The following is a 24327-nucleotide window of genomic DNA, read 5'->3' on the forward strand; positions in this document are numbered from 1 at the left end:
ACCTTCAGAGCCTCAGCTATATCGAAGAACTTCACTTTACGGACATTCGATTAATTTTGCCGACTTTTTTGATGTTTTCGTTGCTGACAGCCTCTTTATTGCGTCCGTTGTCCTTATCGTCTCGGTGCTAATTTTATCTCGTTCAAACCTAGCCAACCACTTTTCAACTGTTGATTTCCTTGGTGCAGAGTCCAAATTGTGTTAACCAATACAAACTTTGACTTCAGTAGTATTTTTCACCACAAAAGCAATGCTCTATTAACGCACGAAATTCTTGATTTTTTTGTAAACTAACACAATACACACCAAAGAGTAATTTATTACTATGAAATCATTCAAATACTAAATTTTAGTTATAGGAAAAAAGAGTAATTTATAACTATGTAATTTCAAAATATTTCTTTCACTAAATTTTAATGGGAAAGCTTTATGATGATAATTCTGAAGTTCTTTACATTGATATGCATCGCTTTCTGAAAGCTTTCTTTGGGCTATAGCTACCCTAATTTATAAAATTTGAATTTTTGAAACTAGTTTTCACTACTTCAAAACTTTCTCATTCCAGGGGCTCTGCAAATGCTCACATAAGAATATATGTACATATTTCATACAACATACATAGTTATTGGTATAATATTTTTCTAGCGAGTGGCAACTCTAATTAAAAAATATCAATTATTTTTGTAAAATTCGTTCGTCACATAAATAAATAGCTGTTGCAAGGTATATGATTTATAGGCGTAATGTGATTTTTTTTATATAAAGTGGCAACCCTAGTTAAATTTAGAGTTGTCTTTAAATGCACGCCTAAGACACACCCCATTCTGTGTATATTCATTATTTACATTTTGAAGTAAATTTAATTTTCAGTCAGGTGGCAACTCTTTATCAGCCTAAAGCCTCCGAAAATGTCTTCTACACATACGCATAAAAAAATATTTCTTGCAAGTTAGAAAATTTAATACTATATACAATATTTTTTTAGCAAGTGACAACTCTGGTTAAAAAAATTGGCGATTTAATTGAAGGTGGCAACTCTGATTAAATATAGAAGTCTTCTAAAATGTATACGTAAGATACACTCCATTTTACCTATGTTTATTTTGATGTAAATTTAAATTTTAGACAGGTGGCAACTCTTTCTCAGCCTAAAGATTTCGCAAATTCTTTGCACACAAAAAAAAGTATTTCTTGCAAGGTAGATTGTTTTTGGTAGAATATTTTTTTCTAGCAAGTGGCAACTCTAATTAAAAATTTAATAGAAAAACCCATTTTCGCCCTATATCTTGTACACTTTTGCAATTTGCAGGAATTTTTGCCCGAATTGGAGTTTTTAAATACCATTTTTGAAAATTTGGAGAAATAAAAGCATTTATTACATTCAAAGCATACGGTAACTGTGAGAGTGACACGTCGTTAGACAAAGCTAGAAAAGGGCATCTTTAAGTTCTATCACTATTTTTAAGAAAGATATAAGACAAATTCAAAGGCTGAATAGTATTCGAGTAAAAATTAATATTTTTCATTGTTATTCAGATTATTACATTGTGAGTGTACAAGTCTTTAACTTTTATAATAAATTTTGTAAAAAAATTTGTTGAAGTATTTTTCTGAATATTAAAAAACAGCGAAGATCGTTTTGCCGCCCCCCAAGATGTTGCGCCCGGCAACCATAACACATAGCTGCCATACAAACGAAACGATCGAAATCAATTTCTTATGTAGAAACTTTTTTGCTTGTGTAGGGTATTATGGCTTCGAGTTAGCCGAGTTTAACTGTTTTTCTTATTTTAAAATATTTTCATTTATTATTTTGTGTAAAATTTTTGATATTTAGTTTTTAGTTACAAGGCTATGCTAGTAAACTCCTTTTAATATCAAAGGAACTTCTTAAACTTTCTCTACTCATCGTTCCACTTATTTCACCCTTTTCATTAAATTCGTTCATTTTCCAGAAGGAAAATTCATGAGCATACTCTTATGTGAAGCAGTAACATTTTTCTCTTCAAAAATGCAACTCTGCGCACTTTCAAATCTTATCTTAATTTCATAACTGTTCTTGTTGCAAGCACTTCAAGGTAACTCGAAAACTTTCCGAAATTAAATTCAAATAATTTTTCACATTTTTTTCTCCCTTGCTGCTTTTGTTGTTGTGGCAAGCGTATACATTGTGGAAAATTGCACTAATTAATTGCAAGCAAAGTTGCATAAAAGTTTTCTTCATAATTTTTTGGTTATTATCTGCGTGCAGCTACCAACTTGCAACCGGCAACTGGCAACTGGTAACTTGCAACTAAGCTAATACATACTTTCGCTTTAATTAGATGGCACAAACAATGGCCGAGTGAAAAAGTGCAGACGCACGTGCCACCGAGCGAGCTGCCAGCAGTTATCTGCGAGAGTTAGCAGCGTGCGTGCTTCCTAAGTGCAGTTGAATGCAGTGCGAGCAGCTTTGATATGAGCAAATGACTGCGAACATATGACCGCAACGGAATATACATATATATGTGTGTGTTTGTGAGGGTATGTGTGCATGGCAATTCAAGGCAAAATGAAAGCGAAGAAGTTTTACTGCAAATTGGGCCAAACGCCCGTTAGTAGACTACATTGACGCAGCTAAATGACAGAGCACGAGCTGAGCGTGTGTGTGAGAGACAAAGAGAGGGCCGACCAGACAAATATTAGAGCCACAAAGCTACGTGGTGGCTAATCGCCTCTAAAAAGATGTTGCTGAATTGCAGAAAGTCAGATTGAAGTTGAGGCAAAAATTCGCATGAACGTGTGCTGCAAACAAAGAAAACCGAAAATAGCGTCTATAGAATTAGAATTGAATATAAGCATGTGTGTGTGTATAAATTGTATTTACTCATGGAAAACTGGCAGCGTTAAGGTTGGCATATGTTGTAGCACAAATGGACCTGGCCAAGATTGCGCTGAAGCTGAGCTTCTAATATGTGGTAATGCCTCTTCATAACACAGAGCCTGTATATAATTACATACATAAACACAGATACAGACACATGTGTGCATTTCATTACCCACGTCCCTCTCGGACCCTCTCCGACCCTCACGTACCGTCTACAATTGCACAGGCTTGCCAAATATTTACCACGTGCGCTTTCCAGCAAATCTTTAGTCTCCTTCTTTGGTGTTATGTTCGTTCGGGTCCTTTAAAAAAGCAACAACAACGCTGCAAAAAGTAAAAGTTCACAGCAATCGCTGTGTCCACAACAAAGTTTCCAAGTAAAGTTCAGCTTCCTTTCTGCTGTCGTCCACCTTTTCTTTGCACAAAAGTTCATTTTCCTTGCATTGACACGTGACATTGTGTTGCAGCAAGCGGCCAGCAACAATAACAGCCAGCCACAACAAATATGCAACAAAGTTAAACGAATATAGCGTGCGAAGAGAAAGCGGAAGGTAGGAAGGGAGCCAATGTAATGGACAAGACTGGAGTATTTTAGGTTTGTTTGTGTGGTGTGTTGTTGTTCTTGCTTGTTGACTTTTTGGAAAATTTATTTTTGGAGCATTCATTTTGTTATTCAGACCTGTCGCTTTATTCGGATATGTCGACGTCTGCAAAAATTGCTTGAAAGGTGAGTTTTAAAGTTAACTGGACTTTCTGAAAGAAAGAAAAACTAACGAAGTTTACAGAGAGCAAAAAGATATGTTGTGTTGCAATATATTCATATCGAGAAATAACCGTTAATTTATGTGTACCTCACTAAGACTTCAGGTCGGAAATGATTTTAAAAGTATCTATATACCTAAGTACTATAGAACAATAACTGTGATAAAATGGACCAAGAAAATGACGAAGAAACTCAAATTTTTATACATTTCTTCCCAAATCTGATTGTCAAAATAGCCTCAAACTCTACTGCTAGAGGTTAAAGCAGACGAAACGTAGGCAAAAGACTGGGTCACTGGGTTTTCTCTTAAGAATTAGCCTTTGAATTTGCACTATGTAAAAGGCTTGAGTCTATATCTAGTCTCAGATATTTATACAGACATACATACCTGCCAACAATGTTTTATGGAGCTAAGCAGCTGGAGCATGTTCAAAGAGCGGTCGTCATCGACATCTGTGGTGTATCAAGGATAATCCTAGCAATGACGTAGACATAGGGAAGCTGTACATATTACTAGCGTGCAATGAGTCCCAGCATGACACTAGCATCTGACACCCTTTTCCTTTGGGTCCGACCTCGTCGAAATAGTACACTTCCTGGGCCTTCCGTTAGATGACGTCTATGACATCTTATTTAATCCCTACCATCCTAACGGTGATTAGGTACCCGTTACAAAAACAACAACTTAGGCAAGCTGTGTATATGAAGGGTCCTGGGCAGGAACATACTGTAATTCTCGATTGTATGCCCTTCAATCTAAACAACTGCATCGCTGAACCTTCTCCTGTCGGTTCCTTTTTGGCTCAATCACCTGCGTGGGATTTGTAGGCTAGGCGAAGCCGTTGGAAAAGGGGTAGCACTGAATCAACTCTACTTTCAGACTATAATGCCTTTCAAGCGGAAATTTCATTATAAAGTAGGTGAACTGTTTTTTGATTAACAATCAGAGCTTGTGCGAGTGAACCGTAAAATGTCCTCCGAACTACCGGCTCCAAGGAAAGTCAATCTCACCGCAATTGTAGATTTCTGACTGGACTAATAAATTTTCCGTCGGACGCTCTTTGCCAAAGCTGTATGGAGGAAGGCGAGGTAGAATCTTGTCACTTCTTCCGCTATTGCACTGATTTTTACATACTGAAGTTGCTGGGATTGATATTAATTGCCTTATTTGTGACAAGCTCAAAACGCCTCGACAATCTATGAGGATATGTATGGTGATCCACTTTTAGGAGTTTATGGGTAACAAAAATAACGAGTATCTGATCAAGTGAGATTTATCGTTTTGGAGTCAACTCTACGACCTAACCTAGTGCAGTTTGCTATCAGGGAGTTTTGCTTTAACTCCTTAAATTCAGCAGGAATTTCTAATATCTAATGCCTTCCATATAAATTGATACCCAGTGAAGTGGAGTGGATCATGCACAAACTACTTTTCATCTGAGCTATGAGTGAGCTCGATATGCATTTGATAAAATTGGAGCTCCGTTGTTCTATTCCGTTTAGCATTAGATGACTGGGTTTGACGTGAGCTCTGTGAGCGCTGTTTAACAACCAGTTTTTGCTAATTGGCGAAAATCTCAGTGTTTAACTGAAAGGGTCTTTTGAACTAAAGTACATCTTGACGAAATTTTAAGAAATTTAGCCAACACCGCCCAACCTACTATCCAGCTTTTTCTAGAATAAGGTGGAAATGTCGTAGTTGTCATACTTTAGGTGACACGGGCTAATTCGGTAGATTAAGTGCTAGTCTCAGCAAATTTGTGTTGGACTCAAACCATCTCTTCGCTAAATAAGGGTCTTTTGCTCTCCAAATGAGAGTTTTGCCATCATAAAGACGCGGTGTTTCAACTGCCCAAATGTGATCTCCGTGTTCTCAGTCACTGAGATCAATCCCAAAAATTAAACATGTTTTTATAGAGAAAACAAAGATTTGAACCGCATTTTCACTTTTTAGTTACGTTAAGAGGTCGATTTTAACAGGGATCTCACTTGGATGGCTTGGAACACCGGTTCGTTGTGAAACCTACAACTTTTAAGTTATAAATCATACGACCCTCATAAATTGACAATACGCTTTGAGTCTATCTCACACTTGTTGAGACGGATAATTTCAGTTTTTTCTACGTCTTCTGGTTCACTTAAGGCAACACTGCCGAGATATTTCATTCTCACTCTTGCAAAGTCTGCGCAATTGAGGAGAAATTGCCTGACGTTTGTACCTTACTCTTCTTAATACAAGTTTGACACATTGCTGCTGAGAGGTTCTCTATCGCTAAAAATTGAAAACATTTTGAATTTTCATGAGAAAGTGTTTCAATCTCATATGTGACTAGTTCAATCGGGATCTTTTTTTGGAGAAGTCTCCGCTAATATCAAAATAGAAAACAACGATTCTTTCTAAGTTTCTTATACTTTCCAGCCTCGAGATTATTCAGAAACTCAATGATTTCCATCAGATTTTATATATTCCCATTTTTAAAATAAAATTGCTTTAATCTTCAGTGTTTTTGTTATAATTTTCCTCTCAAATAACATTCCTATTGACCTTAATTAAATTCTGAGTCAATCCTTTACTCTTGCATCTTCGGTCAATTGTTTCAACATTACACATGCAACTTCATTTCTCTCGCTTCGAATTGCTTAATCAAATTGCTAACAAATAAACTACTTTAATTTGCATAAATTTTCCGGTTCGTAAATCAAAGTCGTTCGTTGGAAATGATCAAGAACTTTCACTAAGCAAATATCGAATTACCAAAGAAGCAAATCTATTCGTTTTCATTTGCACATAAGTGCCCATCCACGTCCAATCATTTGCATAAGTTTATTGTACTCCATTTGAGGAGGACATTTGCTCAATTGTTGCCACAACAAGCCGCAAAACAACCACAACAATGACACTAAGACCGCATATAATTTTACACTTGAAACAACAATTCCAACCAGTGGGAGCGACGGCCGGTTGCAGAGGCCACTTGGCTGCTCGACGGCCCGACTGCTTCACTTCATTCAAACGCTCGAAGATGCCAGCCTCAGAAACCACTTAACCATGTGGGCGGCTGTGGCATCTTAAGAAGGCGAGTGCTTGCTTTGCTTGCTGCCGTTATCTTGTCGACTTATGGGCGTTCTGCTGGGCCGGCTTGTGGGCGAGGCAAATGTCTTGTTATTAAGCAGCTCATGTGATACAATAATGTATATTACGTTGTATGTATGTGTGTATGTGTGTGGATTGTGTACATTTGAGATTTGTGGCCAAACAGTTGTTGTTTTGTTTGTTTACCACATATACCTGTCTGTATGTGGATGGGTGTGCTTCCGCAAGCACAAACCCATTCAGTCAACAACTCAATATTATTGCAATTAATTATTTGCTACAATCGCCACAACGTAAGCCGTATTTGTGTATTGTGTGTGTTATAGCTTATAGGAGATGAGATTTGTTGTTGTGCCGAAAATTTTCACAAGTCGTTTATACCCAGTAGGAAATTTTCGAAGGAAAGCCAAAATTTTAAGCCAACAATTCGCTTAAAATGTCATTCCATATCCAGAATCCTCCAGAAATAGTAGTCTTGACGAAGGATTCAATAATGTAACGCCTCCGAATTTCACTGTGAAAGCGTTAATTATTTAAAACATATGAAAATTGTGTAGATTTCTATTACTTTCACGGCTTAACCAGATCTTGTAACTATCTATTAATTTTTTAAAGATTTTCGAGAGACAAAAGCTTTCTTAGGTACAACTCTCTGAAGTTCATTCCAGCCTTCGGAAGACTATTCGCATACTTTAATAGCCAGAAGTTATTAGCTTTGAATTGTGGACCTATGTAGATATTCCAACTAGAGTCGCAATAAGTTATTTTTAATACTTACATGGTTGCCATTATTTCTTGAAATGAATTTTAAATTCTTTCAAAATTGGGCGAAAGCTCGCAGGCTCAAACGTCAGTTATGATGGCAAATCCCTCCAAATCTTATTGTCCTCCAAGCATTTCCAAAAGTGCGCTCAAACAAGAGAGACCTTCTTAGCGAGCCCTTTAATGTGTCTAAGTGCGACTCTTATTAGCAACAGTGATGCACTACGAATAAGGCCAACAATGGTTTCCACTTCCATTCTTCACATAGCAACCGAAGATATAGCAGTAAAGTACATTGCCGAGAATCGAAGGTCGTTGTAAGACTCAGGCAAGCTGGAACTTGAAAAGTCCATACGAGGACATTCTAAAATTCTCTTTTTCTTCGACTGCAACATCGAAAACTTATATCACTGCCTCGCACAGTCTTATCCTGCTGTATTGCATACATACCGACGAAGGATAGAAAGAAGAAGCGTAGTCAGATTTTTCACGGATAGCTCGAAACTCGGGAGTAATATTGGAGAACACATTTATGTAAGAAGCTCTTCGTCAAGCACTGTAGCATTCTTCAAGCAGAACGAGAGAGTAATTAACGGAGCAGTTGATATATTGTTCTGAGGGACAGTCTCTTTTAGGGAGGCGAGCATTCATTTCGATAGTAGAGCGATAATGTTAGCTTTGAGCTTGCTCACTGTGCGATCAAAGTTAGCTAAGGAGTGCCTGACCTCACTAATGATAGCATCAAGCTATTTTATTATGTGTCTGGTCTGGGTGCCTCGTCATAACGAAATCGGTGGAGACTGTAAAGCCGATGAGCTCTCAAGAGAAGGCACCCTGTTTCCGATTACATTTATTATGAACGAGTTTGGTCTCTGTTGTCGGCTTGCGTTCTATCGTTGGACCTCTGGTCTTCGTATGAGCTTTGAAAACACTGACTAACAATTAGCTCTTGCGCAATGGAAAGATCCTTCTGCCCGAATGCGGATCATAGGATATCGTCTGAACTTCTAACTCACAGTAAGGTTCATCTTGTCGTAATCGTAGAAGCTCTAACTGGTGTTTGCCTCATTGCCGTTCATGTGGTTAAGCTGACAATTTTGTTAGTCGCTGACTTTCGAAGTTGTGTGCGGAAAAATGACATGGAAACTTCCAGGAGTTTGAGTTCAGCTTTTCCAAGACCGATCGGCAGTAATAACTTTGGCGAAATAGTCGGCGTCAACAAATTTTTAAGAAGCTCAAAGCGCTTTGCCAGCCTTTGAGATTTTTTTTATCAATTCTTAGCAGTACATATGTAAGTATCAAAATGGACCGATCTTCTCAGCTGTCGAAGAGGAATCTGTTTATGGATAGACCTTCAAACCTAACTTAGGGTCCGTTTTTGGATCGACCTTTTGACCTAACTCAGCATCTGTGTTTGGATCAACCTTTAGACCTAACCTAAGATCCGTGTTTGAATCGACCTTTTAATCGAACCTAATGATCCTGCAGGGTGTGTCAATAGGTATTAACAACTTTAGCACATCTCGTGCTAAATAAGATATATCTTATTAGTCATCAACATAAGTATTTATATGAGCGCACTTTATTACCCCACTTCTTTCAACACATTTTCTGTCTGTCGGAGATTGCTTAAGTGCGTTCATTTGTGTACAGTACGAATGTACTTATGTTTGCTTGGCTGTGTGTTGGTTTGCATTGCGCTTCTGCTAATATTCAATATCAGCATTGAAAATGGTCTCAGATTTGTGTACATAATAACCATGATTTAAGCTATTGTGTAGCAGCACGTCAAGGACAGAAATTGTTAAGCGAACGAACAACCGACATAATGGCAACAACAATAATAAAGTGGAAAACAAAACTAAAGCCAACAAGGAGCCGACAAGCTGCGCAACAGTGGGGCCACCAAGCGACCAGACCAGACGTGCCACTGGCTAACCGACCAGGCATACCAATCAGCTCTAAAATATTCAAAGCACAACAAGCAGGAGGCAACTATTTAGCTTATCCGCACGGACCACGAGGGCACAGCGGCAGCCAGCGGCAAGGTGTGGTAACAAAAACAGGGACGGGAAAATCAAAAATAAAAATAATGAAAATGAAAATAAAACAAGAACTTTACGTCATCATTGCTCGCAAACAAGCTGAAAATACAATGCCAACAACAGCAACAACAACTAAGCGGGCATCCTGCGACGAGCGACGACAACAAAAATGAAGCAACAAACCAACGAAGCCAAGTGAAATGGCTAAACACTTGATGAAGTGTTCATTTTGCATGCCGAAAGTTTTTGTTGGCCTCGTCATTGTTGTTGTTGCGGTGCTCTTGTGGGCTCTTATTGTCGGCATTGCTGTTATTGTTGTGTTAGCGTTACTGTTATATGGCTATTTTAGTTCTTGATTTAGTTGCCTGGTGTATATATATTTAGATATAGTTGTTGTGCGCATTGTTGTTGCAAAGTTTAGTCGCTTCTTGCAGCTGCCCCCCTGCTGCGTCCACGGCCGACTGCCGGTAACTGGCAGCTAACAGCTGTTAACTTGGCATACCATTATTGCTATGATAATTGGTCTAACTTATTTTGGGGCGGAATTTCTCGTTTCTCGTTTGAAGGTTTTCTGTTTTTGTTGTAGTTTGGCGTACCACATTTCATAGTTCGTGGTTAGTGGGCTGTATGGAGTGGGTCAACCTAAATATGTGGCGAGTTTGCCGAGGTTTGCGCAGTTTTTAAATTTAGGGTGTTAATTCCTGGAATTTTTTTTTTATTTTAGTCAAACTTTGCTGAGTTGCAACGCAAGTTAACTGCTCTTGACAAATTTGAAGTGATTAAAATTTAATTTCTGATTTTTCAAATTTAAAAAAATGTGTTTAAAGCAACCAGCGTGGCCATGACCTATTTTTCTGCTTACTGCTGTTAAAACTATTTTTTTATATTTTGGAAGCTTAAAGCGTAAGCTTAATGTTAACTGCGTTTGCGCCGAAGGTATGATACCCTTCACAGTCGCATTTCTTATAGCAAAACTATGTAGAAGTGAATGTGAAAAGGTAACCTGTCGACGGGTTACTTTTTTTATTTTTTTCGGCACTATAATCGTTAGTCGATTTGGGACGAAAAAGCAAAATTTTGTGAGATGCTATACTTTGCGAAGCCACGCTAGTTATTCATCCCAAGTGCATACAGGTCGCTATGCACTTGGTCTTTCCGTTGGATGCGTGGGTGTCCTTTCATTCATTATCCACCGATGGCTCTCGATTTGAAGCAGCTTTTCAGTGGTACAACATCTTCATTTGAGAACGACATAGCCTAACCAGCATCTACGTTGGACTTTTTTGCGCTTCATTATATCTACGTCACCGAAGAGCTTATATAAATCGTGGTTCCACATTCCTCGGTATTCATGGCTCACACGGACGGCTCCAAAGATCTTATGAATAAGAGTTCTTTGAAATGCTCAAAGTGCTTTCTAACCTCTAGTCGTGATCGTTCCTGTTTCTGCGACGTATAACAGGACGAGAATAACGAGAACCTTATAACCATAATTTTTCTTCGTCGAAAGAGGTATCTGCTTTTCAATTTCCTACCGATCCCTGCCTGTTGGCAAAAGATCTATTCTGCGCTTGATCTCCAGGCTGAGATTATTGGTTGAATTATGCAGGTACAAAGCTTTTAACTTTTTTAAAATTATAGCTCGCAACAGTGACGTTGTTCTCAGGACGCAAGGAATATTTGAGTGACTTCTCGGTTCTTTGTCTTGTCCTCGTTCACCACAAGACCAAACCCTTCTTTTCTTTTTTTTAAAAATACTGCTTGACGACTCTATTGTAAATACCTATAATGTTTATATCATCTCCGTGTCTCAGAAGCATTGTACAAGTACTTTTACAGTAGACTGTGCCACTGCGGTTCAAAAATAGCGGCACATTTCGCCATCGGTTTGCATCCAGCGAAAAATATTTTGCTACTACTTTCTCGCCGGTTTGCAGGCTATATAGTATACGAGCAGTTTTCGATTTGAACAATTTTTTCGGAGATTTCAGCGCTGCTCGATCAGATTGTATGGCAACTATATCTTATAGTAGTTGCAGTAAATGCAGTATTGCAAGCCACACTAGAAGAGGATGGATCAGGCATGAGCATGTGACTCACTCTCAAAGCTCACAACATCTACACAGACGGTTTCAAAATGAGCACTCCATAATGGACGGCGGAATGTAGTGCTCGGAGCGGAATGTAAGGCCAAACTATAAGCTTCCGAAATACTGAAATCATCAATATATATTATTATAAATTTCTGCCAACCGACTGGCTATCGCACCAGTAAAGGAAATGCGTCTCCAAAGTCTCCAAAAACGATGTAATGGGGTTTTCGAAGAAAAACACGTATGCTGTTTACTCAAACGATCTCCAAAGAATTGAAGAAGGGTTCTTGGCCAAATGACGATAAAAGCAGAAGGTGCAGAGAAGTCTTATGATTGTGTCCAACCTTATTTAAAACAAGTCTTAAATATCTAGAAGCTTCGCAGTTCAAGGGACTAGATGACACATGGCGAGACAGTTGACCAGTACAACCTAATCTTAACTTTGGCGGTAGTATTTCCTCTCCTTTTCATCTTACACTCGCCTTCATTGCTTTTATCTCAGTCGCAAACATTTGAAAGAAGTTTCTCTGTCCAGTACAATACGTCAAATGTATAAAAATAAACTAATTTTTAACCTTTACTATTATCCCTTTTGAGCTTTAACACATCGTTCTTACTTACTCCTAAATAAAAGCTACAAATTATCATTACTCTCCCTCTCTGTTCTACTGAAATAACACTAAAATATTGCATACCCTGAAGCAAGCTAGAGAGATAGCAATACATCTCCCCTCATTTAACTACAAAAGATTAACTTAAGCCAACCTTCGCCTGCAATTAATCTTAGAGCACACGAATAAACCAAATTTGTTTCAGCCCCCGAAGCTAAGCCAGCACAGGCTGCTCAATGAAAATATGATATGAATATTCTTGCTGCAAAAACGCTTGTACATCAATGAGATAACTGTTAAGTGAAGGTAATTAACGAAATAATGACTGGCGCAGTCGCCCTGCAGCTGTTCGGTCGCCACAATTCGTTAAATGGTGAGTTATTGTGGCAAGACTCTAGCAGCAAGTCTTCTGATGTCTCAGAGGCAGTTGCAGCGTTCACATAAATTAAATTACTGTACATAAAGCCATACAAACATACAAAAATACAGCTATACCAAGTGTGGTAATTTATTACCAAATCCTTAAGGTTTTCTCTGACATTTATTAATGCTCTTCGTTTTATCTGTTTAATTTTTGGCTCTCTCTTTCTCTCTTATTTGCAGTTGACTCCGAAGATCCCGAATTTACGGATGTCATTGATAATATAACAGTGCCGGCGGGCCGAAATGTCAAATTGGCGTGTTCTGTTAAGAATTTGGGCTCATACAAGGTAAGTTATTAATAAAAATAGGAAAAAATCAGAGGGAGCGAGGTTAGAAAAGAAATGAGCTAAATGTAAGTACATAAGATATTTTAGTTTATCAAACTCAGAGAAAAACTTCGCCCTGGTTCTTATGGAGCTCTTAAAATTGTTATTTGCTATTAAAATGTTAAATTTTTGCTGCCACAATAATTTTGTGCTATTGACTTGATTTAGTTTAATCAGTGTAAAACTTTAATACTCATTAAGAAACTTACTTTGCAAACGAAGTTTAATATTTCCAGCGAGATAGTTGAGCAAAAGTCCTTAACAAAATTAACAAACTAACTATTAACCATGGTAAGTCAAGCTACGTACTGCTTTTATTTCATTCCTTTAGTTCACTCAGTGGCAATTCTCAATAAGCCTATGAATTTTCTTCTACAAAGTGATCTTCAAATATATAATTTATTTATTTATTTTAATATGACTTGTAAATAAATTTACATACATTACAGAAAAACAGGGGGAAATAATAATAACTATAATTTTATTACCATGGTAAAAAACAAGCTTTTGGGTTCAAATATTCACTCTTAATATAAAATATCACTAGAAGTCATCAACAGAACTTACACTTACACGGTTAAACCTAAAAGATTAAAGAGAGATAGGGAGGGAGAGAAATGTAGAGATTTTATAAAAATAATAACGGAGGAGTATTGTGCTGCTTTGGGAAATCAGAATTATTAACAAGGTCCATTTTAAATTGAATTTAAAGTACAGTAAAAGTTTTGAAAAAAATATTAAATGTTTTTTGAGGTTTGGTCGTCCACTGCTACATCTATTCTGTCCTTCTTTGGGAATGAAACCTGAAAAAAAAAATTCCACTCGAAGATATTGTCCGTAAAAAGACCCCAAAAAAGAAACATTAATAGACTAAATGACAGAATTAGAAAAAAGGTGAATTTTCCCTAAAATTTTGGTTGTTTTTGGTCTGCCAAGATTCCACTTTAAATATATCAAAAAACTGACAGTTTATTGTATGGTTATAGTGATAGAAATATTGGGAAGTCGAAAAAGTCTTTTCGAATTTTTAATCAAACTTACATTTTTTTTTATATAGTACATATATAATGAATTTTAAAGAACCAAATATGTCCCATTTTGGTCGAACACTTTTTTTCATTTTTCCGCTGGAGACATTATTCCATTAGTTCTAGTTTCTCGGTGAAAAACTGCGACAAGTAATTTTCACAGGCTTCTCTTGAAGCCAACTTTACTCCAATAAGGGAGTTCTGCATTGACCGAAACAAATACTAGTCAGATGTTGCAAGGTCAGGGCTAAGTATATGCTGGATGCATCAAAGCTTCCCAGCCTATCTCTCCCATTTTTTGACTAGTGATCTAGAGTTGTCCTGATGGAAGACGAGACCCTTTCTGTTGATCAGTTCTGGCCGTTTTTTTCGATTGCTTGCTTCAATCTCATCACTTTTGACAGTAAAATGTGGAATCAATCGTTCGACTAGGCTGGAGCAGCTCATAGTGGTTGATTGCTTTCCTTTTTGGTCTGCCAAAATTCCACTTTTAATAGATTAAGAAACTGGTAGATTATTGTATGGTTATTTTGATAGAAATAACATGCAGAACAAAATTGCAGAACAAAATTAGATAGATCATTTCTCTCCGGCTTATCACTCAAGTAGATTTAGAAAAATGTAGATTTAAGCGAAACACTTAAATGTAGATAAAAAAATAAACTGATGAAGCTGGTTGAATTGTGCGGCTATGCTTTAAAAAGCTGAACACTGTTATCTCAAACATCGATTTATATTTGAGTATATTATTTTTAAAGGTATTAAGTAGTCGGTGATTGACTCCACCTGGACTCAGCTATTTTTATAACATGTTTGTCGATTTAAATCTATTACTAGCGAGAGGCATTGAGATATCGTATGTTAAATAAGAGATATTGGCATCCTTTCACAATCTCTCAAAAAATCCTAAGCGACTTTAATGATTTCAAAGCCGCTTGGACAGGATTGCGGATTTCGAAAATCTTTGATATTGGTTAGAAACTGGTTAAAGGTGTAAATCATCAAAATATGAAAAATTGTTTTTTTTTTTACTTCAGACTAGATGTGCCCTTTCATTTCATAAGTCCTTAATGGGAATAGTTAGTATATAGGCAGAAACTATTTTTCAGACTTAAAGACAATAATTTGTGCTTCCAAAAAACTACAAGCAATTTTCAGCTGTCTTCCGATGTCTTCTTTTTAAAAGCTGTAGCACCCTTTCAAAATATAGGCTCACCGTACACTATATTTTTAAGCGATGAGGCCAGTTGCGAAGTAAAAAGAATTTTTCTTGAGTACTGAAAGTGACTCAAGCAGAAATGAAGAGTGAAAATATACGAGCTGAGAAGATGAAATAAGACTGATAGAAGCGCCCTGATCACTCAACGATTTATCTTTTGTTCCTTTAATTTCTTCTGGCATTCCACCAATCCCTGCTTCCTTAAATTCTTCTTAACGCAAATTAATTCAATCATGCTAATCTATTCCGCATATTTTAACTAATAAAATATAGATAATATTGGTTGTTGTAGTGCCGGGGTTGTTTGAAGACAACCGGCAATTAAATATGCATACTAATACATGCAAGCACGGACGGACACACACACACACAAACGGGCGGGCTATTAGACACAAATGGAATACACATGAATACATGCATTCCAATTCCATTAACAATCATAATTACACACACACACACTGCAAACATATAATACATAACGGTATAAGTATCTACATTTCCGGCGGCGTGTAGTCTGCCTGACTTACTCCGACCGCGCTTGTGTTGTCTTTGCCGCCTGCCGTTTGCCATTGCTTGCCTGCTGGCCTTAGCGCGAGCTGTGCATGTGTGTGCGCCCAGCTGATGCGCCAGAAGGTATGCTACAAAATGTAGCAAAAGCACACACACACACACGTTTGCGCATATATTCATGAGTCTAAGCATTGCATGAGCATCATTAGCAACACCGCCGGTGCTGCTGCGGTCATATTTTGTTGTCATTCCGGGCGTCGTTGTTGTTGTTGTTGCTGTTGGTTGTATGTTTGTAATTGTGGTTGTCTTCACCTTGTTTTCTGCCAACTAATGAAATTAATTAGCCTCCTGTAATAATGAACCACACTGTGGCAGCCGCAGCAGTTCAGCAGGCAAAGGCAAGCGCAAACGACAAAAAAGACACAACAACAACATTAATAGTAATGAAGCGCACAACAAGTTATAATATAAGCACCTCAACAGGCAGGCAGGCAGGAAGCGCCGTGTGGAAGCGTCAGCGGCAGGAAGAAGTCGCCGCATGCGGGAAGCGCAGCCAACAAATTACGGCAAAAGAGCAATGAGCGCTAATAAGCAGGAAGGACACGACAAAAGTGGAGCGAAATTACGCAAACAAATAAAAATAAAAACAAGAAAATGAAAATGAAAACGAAAACCAATGGTGCTGGGTGCGCCGTGTTGGCTTTTGGGGATGCGTTGGAAATTTGCTTTAATTGCTGATGGGCCACCAGTTGCCTTCGACTGCCGACACAAGCACACGAGCAAACGAGCAAACACAATTTAATGCCACAAATACGTAATTATACATATTTACCATGTACATGTGTGTGTGTGCGTGTAGGTAATTTGCATTTGTTAAGTATACACTTAAGTGGAGTCAAATGATGTTCACTTGAGCAGTCTGTTGATTAATGCATACAACTATATGGCAACACCCTGCTGCATGCATGTGTGTGTGTGTCCAAGCTAAGGCGTCAACTCAACGTTGCTTCGTCGGCAATTAAGTGTAGTCCATGTCAGACGAGGAGGAAATGGGAGAAACTAAAGCGAAATCTCTTCTTTTTCTTCTGTGTTGTAATTACTTAGAATTTGCGGCAAATTATCGCCATGAATTGTCGCCGTCTTGCTCAACGATACGGTAGCAGCTCAAGCGTGTAAAAACGATGGAGGTGAACGATATACATATATAGATATATATACTATATGTGCGATAAGTTTATTCCGGATTGATGATTCTTTGATCAGTTTTAAAATTAGATAGATACTCACATGCTTACTTAAAAGCTCGATAGTTTAATTTTTCTAATATAAAAAAAATAAAAAGAAAATTGGCGAGTGTTCAATGGACTGCTCTCATGATTATATGTGGTGCTCTATGAACTACATCAACTATAGCGCTGAACGCCTTGCAGCATCCGGGGAATATAGGTATGGCCGCGAAAGCTACCCTCCGAACCTCCTGACTGTAAACCTTGACACTCTGAAATGTTCACACGCTTTGATTACATTCCAACGATGGAGCCAGATGTAGAAGTCCACGCAAGTGAGGAAAGTTCTCTGGCAGCCATTAAGGTAGCAGTAGATCTATTGCTTCGGAGCGTGGCCTTCTTCAGAATGGTGACTATCCACTGCGATAGTAGCGATGCTAGCCTTGAGTTCATTGACTGTGCGCACAGGATTAGTGCAAATATGTCTCCATAACAGATTAACACTTACCGATCCAAACGGGGTTAGATCTCTAAAAAAACAGCCCTTGATCGGATGAAATCCGAGTCAATTCCGGCGCGTAGAACCGGCTGTCGTGGGAATTGTATCACTACCTTCTACTAGATTAGACTCCACTGGTTTGGGCTCCTGGCAGAAGTGGTATTGCAGGAAACTGTAAAGCTGATATGCCTGCTAAGGCAGTACTTCAGTTTCCATATAATAATTGCAAAATGGCAACAGGTAGGAGTTCCGTTGGTATCATTTGGTTTACTACAGTACTGTTGAGCCTCACACCAGTTTAGAAAGCGTTGGTCAACTACCAGCAGCTGTGCAGTCGCAATGCCCTTCTGGACCGAAGTAAGTAACGAAGTATCGGTAGAGGTCTAAGGAGCTCTTCGTTTTCAAGAAGGTCCATCTTCCAATGGTTGTAGAAATTCCAATTGGACACTGTCCGTTCAGTTTTCTACTATATGACTGAACATCTTACCGGATGCCAGCTTTTTGGAAGATGATGAGACAGCTGTGTAGTTGCAAGGTCCTTCTGGTTCAAAGTAAATAGGAAGGGGTTTAAGGAGCTCTTCGGTCACAAGAATGCTCACCTTTCAATAGTTGTAAAAATTCTAATTGAACGTTGCCAGCTTTTTGAAAGAAGTTGAGACAGAATCATCTCATCACTTCTTCCCCGAATGTCCGGTTTTTACTTTTAGACATCGAGATAAACTACCGAAAATAGAAATAAAACACCGAAACAAATTTGTCATAAGTTTGAAGCGTTTTTCCGATAGCTGATATCCAACTACTGGATTATTTCGTCAACCATTTAACCCAGATTACCGGTGAGATACTTAGCCTAGATATAAATGTGACAGATCACTAAAACATAGCAAATCTCAACATCAAAATCTTGCACATAACCTCAACCATTACTCAATTTAAGAGCCTAACATTTAACCTTACATTTTGTACCCATAACCCACTCACTCACTTTGCTCTGAACTTACAGTTACAGTTACAGTTGTTAACTAATTTCAGCTTCTCTCATTTCAATTAAAGCCACTTCAGACTTACGCAAAGTTTGCGACCTCTCATCTCATACTTCAATAACTGCACCCATAATGATTATCGTTGAAGTGTGGCAACCCGCACCATGTGTCCGCTGAGAGCCATGAAACCATGAAAGCCAACTATAATTGAACTGAGTATAATAAAGTGACACTTAAAGTTGACTCACTCGAAACGAGTTTAACACTTTGACTTCACAATTTTTCTCCTCTAGTTGCATGAAAACAACAACAAAAACAAACAGTATAATGTTGATGTTGTCACGGTGGTGGCTCGTTTACAACAAAAAGAACAACAACGACGAACGGCACGATAGTTACCATTGAAATTATTGCAGCAGTCGGAGTCACTAACGGCATCAAGTCACCGAGGGACATGTCATTTACCGCAAAATGTCCGTTTAATTCACACGCACAGCTGTCAGCCCGCCCGACTGCATACGTAGCCGCAGGCAAATACAAATAAATATACATACATACTTGTACATATACATACATGTGAAGGTGTCCTCATAGCGTTTGTCTACTTTTCCGAGCGTATGTGTTTGTTGCATGTGGTGTGTGTGTGTTTGTGAGCAGTATTACATGTAATTATGGGCGTAATTGGTTGGGTGGAAATTATAGGATATCCACTTGCGAGTGTTGTCGAGAGCGCCTCGTTTACATATAATTTGATGGCAGCTTCACTTATGCCCCGGTTCGCTCGAAAGCCGCTTAGGTGCCTGTTAGTGGGTTGGTAGATTGGTTGGTGGGTGAGCTCGTTTGCTGGTGGAGGCATATTTATTTACTTGTTGTTTTCTCAGATTAAATTAATTGAATCCGTACCTGGGGCTTACAACAAAGTGTATTTTGAGTATTATCGCTGCTTCGAGGTGATTATTATTTGACAACTAAGCAGACTGCCTGCGGCGTTTCATTTGCAAGAGCTAATTGAAATTCGGTAGGAAAGTTATGTGTGGGTCAAGAATTTGCTCACACTGTTATTTTTTAATTTCTAGAAGATCCTTTGAAGCTTAGCAAGTCTCAAAAAACTCCTTTTCGTTTAACCGATTTTTTAAGGAAAAACTGATATATTTTTTTATAGAACTGTAAAGTTTTCTAAACAGATTCCAATTGATTTGGAAAAGATGTTAGCTCAAAACGGTCGGCAATGGGATGTTCTGGCTGGTTGACTTGACTATCGAAACTTATTCTTCATTTAATCTTAAGGATAAAAATACGTTTAAGTTTAAGCATAAGGATAAGGATAAGCACAATGATAAGGCAAAGGCTAAGGCAAAGAAAGGCAAAGGCAAAGACAAAGAAAGACAAAGACAAAGACAAAGACAAAGACAAAGACAAAGACAAAGACAAAGACAAAGACAAAGACAAAGACAAAGACAAAGACAAAGACAAAGACAAAGACAAAGACAAAGACAAAGACAAAGACAAAGACAAAGACAAAGACAAAGACAAAGACAAAGACAAAGACAAAGACAAAGACAAAGACAAAGACAAAGACAAAGACAAAGACAAAAAGACAAAGACAAAGACAAAGACAAAGACAAAGACAAAGACAAAGACAAAGACAAAGACAAAGACAAAGACAAAGACAAAGACAAAGACAAAGACAAAGACAAAGACAAAGACAAAGACAAAGACAAAGACAAAGACAAAGACAAAGACAAAGACAAAGACAAAGACAAAGACAAAGACAAAGACAAAGACAAAGACAAAGACAAAGACAAAGACAAAGACAAAGACAAAGACAAAGACAAAGACAAAGACAAAGACAAAGACAAAGACAAAGACAAAGACAAAGACAAAGACAAAGACAAAGACAAAGACAAAGACAAAGACAAAGACAAAGACAAAGACAAAGACAAAGACAAAGACAAAGACAAAGACAAAGACAAAGACAAAGACAAAGACAAAGACAAAGACAAAGACAAAGACAAAGACAAAGACAAAGACAAAGACAAAGACAAAGACAAAGACAAAGACAAAGACAAAGACAAAGACAAAGACAAAGACAAAGACAAAGACAAAGACAAAGACAAAGACAAAGACAAAGACAAAGACAAAGACAAAGACAAAGACAAAGACAAAGACAAAGACAAAGACAAAGACAAAGACAAAGACAAAGACAAAGACAAAGACAAAGACAAAGACAAAGACAAAGACAAAGACAAAGACAAAGACAAAGACAAAGACAAAGACAAAGACAAAGACAAAGACAAAGACAAAGACAAAGACAAAGACAAAGACAAAGACAAAGACAAAGACAAAGACAAAGACAAAGACAAAGACAAAGACAAAGACAAAGACAAAGACAAAGACAAAGACAAAGACAAAGGTGCAATACTCACATTTAAACAAATGCAAATAATGCAGAATTTTAAGGAAAATGTGTGAAATAAATTTGTTTAAAATTAAAATTCTAAATAATTTCCTCAGTTGATGTTAATACTAGTAAATGCGGCTCAGTTCATTGGGGTATTTGAAAATAACAGATTATTAGCTATAAGCTCAAAAAGTCTAATAAAACCAAAGGAAACCTGAAATTTGAGAAATTGTCTCGCAAAACAGAAAACCAATTAAAATTTTGGCGAAAACCTAAAAGAGAATTAAGTTATTTATTTACGGCAATTTTGTGGCAGCATGTAATGCAACCGCATACATACATATCTAAGGCTCCAAGTAAGTGTATGTACATGTATGGGCTTTAATTGCAAAAGCCTGCTGTGCATAAAATTGAAATATCAAAGAACTTTTGCTCGCTCGCTCAAAGCTCTGACACATGACTTAAACTTATTGCAGTGCAATAAATTCGCATTAGGCATTTAAGGCCTCAACAAGACCAACGGCGACAAATCCAAGGCAAAGCCTAGCTAATATGTACAAATACTTGCTTAACCGGTACGTGTGTGTATGTGTGCCTGGCTGCCTTTGTCTCTGCGCAAACAGATGAGTGGCAATTTGTCAGAGCATTGAAATGCAGTAAAAGTGCAAGGTGAGCTTTGCTTTGCTTTGTGTGCGTAACGGTGTGTGTGTGTGCTGAAGTGCTTTTGCAGCTGTGCTTAGAGTATCTGTTGCAGAGTTTTAGGCGCAACATTTTACAAATTGTAGAAAATAGTAAAATGGATGGCGAGTCATTTGTTTGGAAGCTGGTGAAAGATTGCACTTTGCAGTAGAAGTTCGAAGATCGTAGAAGGGATGCCAAGATATTGATTAGCTGACTTTAAAAGAGAAGGAGTAGAAGAGTTTAGTATTTTTTATATTCGATTCGTATTTCAACATTCCAAGGGTATTAGAACAGTCAGTCATTGACCACTAGAGTAGTATTTTCATTACAAATATTTTTTATGCTTTTCATTCCAGCTTTTATTTTTTACACAAATTTTTCAGTTAAAGAAATACTTTCTCAATTTTTAATCTTCAAAATATTAGAAATTGAAAATTCCAAATCCAAAATTTTTCAATTATACAATTTTTTGAATTTAGTGAAATTGTATAATAAATTTGAATTGAGTTTTTTAAATACAGTTTCATATTGTGGACTACTAATTCGATATTCTCAAGCAGCGAGTATACTAAAAGAGAAAAAATTCAAATTTTTAAAGCCACAACAATTACAAAACATTTCACTGATTGCATAGTATACATATATGTATGTACTTAAATACAAATATTTCGCCACACAAACATATATTTTTGTTCATACGTTTGTATGAATCTGCATTACTGTAAATATGTGGCAACGACTAAACGAAGAAGCGGCAAACAATGCTAAGAGAAGCGTGACGAGCACAGCAAAAACATGAAAGCTATAAACGAACGAATATATCGTTACCTAAAATGCAAAACAACGTAATATCAAACAAAAAAAATTAAAATCGTTCTCAGATATAATAACCAATATATAACCATATTAAAACTAAAACTAAAATTTTGTTATAATATGAGTGTATTATAACCAAAATATATAACCAATTTATAACCATTTTTTAACTAAAACCATAATTTTGTTTTAATATGAGTGTGTGATAACCAATAAGTAACCAATATATAACCACTTTATAACCTTTTCTATAACCAAAACTCTATTTTTTTCAATATTAGTGGTTTCTATTATATCGCTTTTCCTTCGCCTGCAAACATATAAAAAGTGATGTTACGTTGTTTTGCATTTTAGGTGACGTTATATATGTATAAATATATATACATAATTTGTGTATTCATGCCATTGTAGATACCCACTGCTGGCGTTGTCAACACACATGCTTTGTTGTTATTTTTGGCTTAGCTTTGGCATTCTTAACCATAAGCTGTGGCATTTCACATGCGAGCCAAGCAAACTGGCATACAAAACGAACTGATATTTAATTCATTCTCACAAAGCGCACAACCACACTAACACACACGGCACAGCAACACTCATACTCTGCGCATAAATATATAATAAACATACTGTAAACAAGCAAGCGGGCGTGCAAACAAACGAGTGCACTTGTGGTCAAAGCTTGTCTTCCACAGCACACACGCACAGGCATACAAACAGACACGCACACACACACACACACAAAACACATGCAATGCCGTGCGGCAGCGAATTGTCGTGCTAAGCAGCTTGCCATCTGCCCATGAGCTTGCAATAACTCAGCCGGCTTACGCTCCAGCCAAAGCCAAAGCCAAAGCAGGTTCCAATACACATTCGAGCATTTTTTAATTTTGCTCCACATTTTCTTGTTCCGTTTTTGTTTTTGCCCCACAATGTGCACTTTAACAGCAACATATTGGAACACGAGTGAAAATCTTAAATAAAAACCAAAGCACTGAAGCAGGGATGTGAGTTCAGCTGCAGCAAACAAACAAACAAACAGACGTTCCAGCGCCGACATGCAGTGACACTGCTTGCTTGTGGCGCACTCCTCTGCACATATGTATATACATATCTGTGTTTGTGTGCAGTTCCGTATGCATAATGCATGAATTGGAATCAGTTGTAAGCAAGTCAATGCACTGACTAAATAATGCTGTAAACAAGAACGCTCGTAAGATTAGAGCAACTGCCACTAAATTTAATAGTCGGTATAAGTGCCCTTATTAAATATGCAATGAGCATATGTACTTGCGTTTTACTTAAAAGGATATGTGAAGAAGGTATACTTATACATGAAAAAGCGGATTTTCTGCTGTGTTTTACAGCGATTGGACTTTCCGAATGGACCACCTGTCAACATTTAAATGAAATTATCTTCAAAAAGTAAATGTCAGAGATGAGATTTTGTTTTATGCATCAACTATGTCAGATACATATCTGTTTTGTGTGCAATGCTATCCAGTGGCAAGTCTCCTACATAATAAAAACAAGAACGCTCGTAGCTGAGCCACCTGAAAATATGCCTTCCGAAATTTATTAAGTACGTTGAAATTAATCTTGGGCGGCGACAAGACTAGCAATGTCGACTGACTGTCTGCATATATGGTCGCTTTTTGTATCCTTCTTTAATAATTCAATAGAACACCACAAGCGTTCTCTATACCCAGTACTTCCACGTGGAAGATCATAGCTGAGTTTGGTAGATGATCAGACAGAAAGATATCAAGATCCTCGGAGTATCCCCCTTCCCTACTCCGCGGTACATTTTCTTCTCTTACTAAACCTCTTCTCCATTCACTTCTAGATGGTAACGTCACCTGGAGGTAACTGTTGAAGTATAAACTATTATAATACTAAAGATATTAGTTTGTTCACAACGTTCACGCAATTAAGGAAAGTTCTCTGAGCGCCATTCACTTGAGAGTAGCCAGGAACGATT

General features: G+C 37.6%; 1 protein-coding gene across 1 annotated transcript in view; it reads left to right on the forward strand.

Annotated features, from left to right (window-relative positions):
- LOC126753582 (interference hedgehog) overlaps window positions 1-24327 on the forward strand; it is a 239384-nt gene that overhangs the window by 115675 nt on the left and 99382 nt on the right. Inside the window, exon 3 of the mRNA XM_050465133.1 lies at window positions 12838-12944. Within this exon, the coding sequence (XP_050321090.1) occupies window positions 12838-12944 (107 nt within the window). The remainder of the gene's footprint in view (window positions 1-12837; window positions 12945-24327) is intronic.

This window comes from Bactrocera neohumeralis, chromosome 3 (genome assembly GCF_024586455.1).
Source record: "Bactrocera neohumeralis isolate Rockhampton chromosome 3, APGP_CSIRO_Bneo_wtdbg2-racon-allhic-juicebox.fasta_v2, whole genome shotgun sequence".
Classification (NCBI taxonomy): domain Eukaryota; kingdom Metazoa; phylum Arthropoda; class Insecta; order Diptera; family Tephritidae; genus Bactrocera; species Bactrocera neohumeralis.